This window comes from Alosa pseudoharengus, unplaced genomic scaffold (genome assembly GCF_046254945.1).
Source record: "Alosa pseudoharengus isolate Yale_2024_CS ecotype anadromous, Long Island Sound unplaced genomic scaffold, YU_APseudo_1.1 YU_APseudo_1.1_scf_12, whole genome shotgun sequence".
NCBI lineage: Eukaryota > Metazoa > Chordata > Actinopteri > Clupeiformes > Clupeidae > Alosa > Alosa pseudoharengus.
This window is the reverse complement of record NW_027468587.1, coordinates 13,022,694-13,028,193: the sequence shown is the minus strand read 5'-3', so window position 1 is coordinate 13,028,193 and position 5,500 is coordinate 13,022,694. Positions and strand designations below refer to the sequence as shown.

Below are 5,500 nucleotides of genomic sequence, written 5' to 3'. Positions count from 1 at the left end.
TATCAGCTGATGTTATGAGTTGTTTTTATTTGGACCAATGGTATATGTGTGTGTGTGTGTGTGTGTGTGTGTGTGTGTGTGTGTGTGCGCGTGCGTTGGTCTTGTCAGAACTGATTTGGGACGAGTGTGTTTTTGCGCATTGAGAGGGGCCTGCCCACCCTGTTCTCTCTCTCTCTCTCTCTCTCTCTCTCTCTCTCTCTCTCTCTCTCTGTGTGTGTTTAATGGTATACCTCAGGCAGTGTCATGTCTCTCATCCAAAATCAGCTTGTAAAGTACAGGTGCTGGTCATATAATTAGAATATCATCAAAAAGTTGATTTATGTCAGTAATTCCATTTAAAAAGTGAACCTTGTATATTATATTCATTCTACACACAGACTAATATATTTCAAATGTGTATTTGTTTTAATATTGATGATTTATAACTGACAACTAATGACAATCCCAAATTCAGTATCTCAGAAAATTAGAATATTACTTAAGACCAACACAACATTTTTTTTTTTTTAGAACTGTTGGCCAACTGGAAAGTATGAGCATGTAGCACTCAATACTTTCCTTCCTGAATTACTGCAGCACTGCGGTGTGGCATGGAGTCAATCAGTCTGTGGCACTGCTCAGGTGTTATGAGAGCCCAGGTTGCTCTGATAGCGGCCTTCAGCTCTTCTGCATTGTTGGGTCTGGCATATCGCATCTTCCTCTTCACAATACCCCATAGATTTTCTAAGGTCAGACGAGTTTGCTGGCCAATTAAAAACAGGGATACCATGGTCCTTAAACCAGGTACTGGTAGCTTTAGCACTGTAGCCAGGTGCCAAGTCCTGTTGGAAAATGAAATTTGCTGACACTGTCTCTTGTTCAAGTGTGGCTTGACACAAGGAATGCGACAGCTGAAACCCATGTCTTGCATACGTCTGTGCGTGGTGGTTCTTGAAACACTGACTCCAGCTGCAGTCCACTCTTTGTGAATCTCCCCCACATTTTTGAATGTGTTTTGTTTCACAATCCTCTCCAGGGTGCGGTTATCCCTATTGCTTGTACACTTTTTTTCTACCTCATATTTTCCTTCCCTTCACCTCTCTATTAATGTGCTTGGACACAGAGCTCTGTGAAGAGGCAGCCTCTTTAGTAATGACCTTTTGTGTCTTGCCCTCCTTGTGAGCAGTCAGCAGTCTTCCTCATGATTGTGTAGCCTAAGAACTAGACTAAGAGACCATTTAAAGGCCTTTGCAGGTGTTTTAAGTTAATTAGCTGATTCGAGTGTGGCACCAGGTGTCTTCAATATTGAACCTTTTCAAAATATTCAAATTTACTGAATTTGGGGTTTTCATTAGTTGTCAGTTATAATCATCGAAATTAAAAGAACTAAACTCTTGAAATATATCAGTATGTGTGGAGTGAATTACTGAAATAAATCAACTTGGAAATAATTTTTTTTCAATGGAATTACTAAAATAAATAAAAAACCGGCGCCTGTATTTCTGATTTAACACTATTGTAGCAGTAACTCATGCTAACTCCCTCTCTTCATCTTTGTCTTTGTATTTCTCTCTCTCTCTCTCTCTCTCTCCCCCCCTTGCTCTCTCTCTCTATCTTTCTTCTCTCATATTTCTCATCTCTCTCTCTCTCTCGCTTTTTCTTCTCTCATCTCTCTCTCTCTCTCTCTCTCTCTCTCTCTTTCTTCTCTCATCTCTCCCTCTCTTCTCTCATCTCTCTCTCTCTCTCTCTCTCTCTCTCTCTATTTCTTCTCTCATCTCTCCCTCTCTTCTCTCATCTCTCCCTCTCTCTCTCTCTCTTTCTTCTCTCATCTCTCCCTCTTCTCTCATCTCTCCCTCCCTCTCTCTCTCTCTTTCTTCTCTCATCTCTCTCTCTCTTTCTCTCATCTCTCTCTCTCTCTCTCTCTCTCCTTCTCTCTCTCTCTCTCCAGGAAAGCGCAGGACCAGGATAAGAAGGTGGTGGTGGCAGGCTGTGTTCCTCAGGCTCAGCCCAGGATGGACTACCTCAAAGGCCTCAGCATCATCGGGGTAAGGCGAGCAGAGAGGTTTGTGTGTGTGTGTGTGTGAGAGTGTCATTGTGTGTGTGTGTCTGAAAGAGAGGTGAATAGCAGATCTAAAGTTGTTTTTTTGTTTGAGGAGCTTGTAAATGTAAGTGTGTGTGTGTGTTTGTGTGGAGGAGATGTAGGTTGGGATGCAGCTTGGGTGTGGACATGTTTGAATGTGCACAGTCTGTTTAGGGAGTGTGTTTGATGGCAGTTTAATCTGGTGCATGTTCTCAATTACTTAAATGCAGTTTTATGCAAATTCCTCTTTTATCAGTTTATTACACACACACACACACACACACACACACACTTGCACACACTCAGAAACTCTATCTAGCATACACACATGTACACACAAACACAGATTTGACTTACCGACTTACACATTCACTACTAACTTGAAGCACGCTTCCACCAGGTGTGTGTGTGTGTGTGTGTGTACGCGCGCACGTGCACGTTTATCGGCGTGTGTGTAGGGAAATGACTGAAGTCCTCTGAGTGAGGAGTTATCCATGCAGGCAAACACCCCGCACACACACACACACACACACACACACACACACACACACACACACACACACACACATACACACACTCTCACTCAATCACTTGTGCCCCAGCTCGGTGTGTGTTGAGCTCCAGCCAGCTGTTTGTAGGGCCCCCAGCGTAAAACAGCAACGCGCGCGTTGATTGAATTTAATGACATTATTTATGGCCTGGTGTTTAACAGAACGCACGGGACCACCATACGCTACACAGTCAGACTCTGTAATTACCTCAGAGAGTAGCCCATTGGCCATACATGAATAAGTATACATTAAGATGCACAGGCTTTAGGGTGCACTCAAGCTTGACCAATCGGTATTATTATTAATTTACATTAAGTCCCGGGGCGGAATTGCAGTTGGAGGTGTTAAGGGATTGAAAGTTGTATACATCTGAATATTGCATTGGGGGTTCTTTGTAATATTTTTTTCTGGTGAATAACTGTATGTTCTGCATATGCGAATTTGTGTGTGTGTGTGTGTGTGTGTGTGTTTATAATTCTTTGTCTGCTGTCATATTGAAGGCCTCAGCACAGAAGGAGAGTCTGTGTTTATCATTACATTTTACATTTATCCATTCTAGATCTGTCAGAAACACCAGAGAATGAAGGAGGGATGAGATGAGGAGGGGGACTGAGATAATGAGGGAGGAGATGAGGAGAGCGAAAGAAAGAAATCAAGAGGGAAGAGGGATGGAGGAGAGAGACAAGCAGAGGACATATGGATAAAGGGTGTCAGGAGGGGTGTGTGTGTGTGTGTGTGTGTGTGTGTGTGTGTGTGTGTTAGGGTGTGTCTGTAGGGTTCCTTGAGAGCTCATCTTAGCTTTCGCGCTGCTGCTCTGAGGAGCAGTTAAAGCCTCTTAGAAGTGATATTCTCTGACTGGACCCCATGGAGTTTGTTTTTCAAAACAACAGCTAGACAGAACACCACACACCCCTGGACACACACACACGCACGCGCACACACATGCATGAATACTCACACACTCCACCACTGGCCTGAAAACACAGTCGCACATAACCCCTGAACAGTAAATATATACAGTATATTACACATGCACACACACACACTCACACAACTCCCAACCCTAAGCGAGTGTGTTAGTGGTGTAGGTCCCAAACGAACTTCAGGAAAAACTCAGGAATCAGGTTTATACTGTTACAAGCTGAGAGAGAGTACAAAAAAAGGTCTATGGTCTATGTAGGCCTAGCCCAGGCCTGAAAGGCCTAGGTTGGCCTGTAGCCAACTTATCCTCTCTTCCGCTACATCCTTAGTCCAAGTCTAGAAATCTAAATCTGACAAACATTTCAGTTTAGTTACTTTTAAATGCTTTAAACAAAGAACAAAATGGCGCCAAGAACAATCCCACTTGGTTGGCTCTCCACTTGGTATCAGACACACCTACTCACACCCACTTCACACCTATCTGAATAGCATGAGGAGAGATATCATATATATCAGAAATATCACTTACAGAATGTTCCAAACATTCTCACAATCACATCATTACAATCCTTGTAATGAGACTATCAGAATGATACCAAACATGAATACATTTACATTTCATGACACATGGATACATTATATCAAGGTAATATCCTGTGTCCTGTGTAACTAACCAGCACATTAGCATTCCATTGGGGGAGGGGATGGTGTCTTTGTTTAAAACCATGAAGGGTTACATGGCTAACTAAAAGTAGTCTTGAAGTTAAATTATTATCCATTTTAACCATAAATTTATTGCTATCAGTGGTGCTCCTGATGGTGTTGGTGGTGCTCCTGATGGTGGTGGTGTTGGTGGTGCTCCTGATGATGGTGGTGCTCCTGATGATGGTGGTGCTCCTGATGGTGGTGTTGGTGGTGCTCCTGATGGTGTTGGTGTTGGTGCTCCTGATGGTGTTGGTGTTGGTGCTCCTGATGGTGGTGGTGTTGGTGGTGCTCCTGATGATGGTGGTGTTGGTGGTGCTCCTGATGATGGTGGTGCTCCTGATGGTGGTGTTGGTGGTGCTCCTGATGGTGTTGGTGTTGGTGCTCCTGATGGTGTTGGTGTTGGTGCTCCTGATGATGGTGGTGTTGGTGGTGCTCCTGATGGTGGTGGTGCTCCTGATGGTGGTGGTGCTCCTGATGGTGGTGGTGTTGGTGGTGCTCCTGATGATGGTGGTGCTACTGATGGTGGTGTTGGTGGTGCTCCTGATGGTGGTGTTGGTGGTGCTGCTGATGGTGTTGGTGGTGCTCCTGATGGTGTTGGTGCTCCTGATGGTGTTGGTGGTGCTCCTGATGGTGGTGGTGTTGGTGGTGCTCCTGATGATGGTGTTGGTGGTACTCCTGTGTGGATCAGGCTGCTCGTTAGCCCTGGTGTAATCCTGATGTTGGCGCAGATGACGGCCCTGATAGCCTGAGACTGGTGATGAGACGCCGCCAGACAGACACCTCCCACTGTCACAAGCCCCCGGGATCTAATTCCCATCAGGCTTAGCGCAGCGATTATCATCAGCTCTGTGTGTGTGTGTTTGTTTTATTTATGTTTAGCTCTGATCTGTGCTTGTGTTTTATAAGCAATGTGCTTTAATAAGATTAGTGATGTTTTTCTTACAGCAGTGCTGCTTTAACTCCCTGTGTGTGAACAGGTTTCACGTAGCTTGAGACTGTGTGTGTGTGTGTGTGTGTGTGTGTGTGTGTGTGTGTGTGTGTGTGTGTGTGTGTGTGTGTGTGTGTGTGTGTGTGTGTGTGTGTGTGTGTGTGTGTGTGTGTGTGTGTGCGCGCGCGCGCGCGCGTTTGTTTGTCAGTATACTTTTGTGTCAGCACTTAGATCCTTATCGTCAGTCAGTTAGTGTCGGTGTGGAGGCTAAGCATGGGGATTAATTCTGAGTGTGATCTCTCTGATCTTTCACACGCTTGTTTCCAAAACACAGAG

The 5,500-nt window shown here is 44.7% G+C and overlaps 1 protein-coding gene across 1 annotated transcript in view; it reads left to right on the top strand.

Moving 5' to 3' along the window:
• The window catches only part of cdkal1 (CDK5 regulatory subunit associated protein 1-like 1), a 273,052-nt gene that overhangs the window by 70,926 nt on the left and 196,626 nt on the right, over window positions 1-5,500 (top strand). The window contains exon 5 of the mRNA XM_076280154.1: window positions 1,928-2,024. Within this exon, the coding sequence (XP_076136269.1) occupies window positions 1,928-2,024 (97 nt within the window). The remainder of the gene's footprint in view (window positions 1-1,927; window positions 2,025-5,500) is intronic.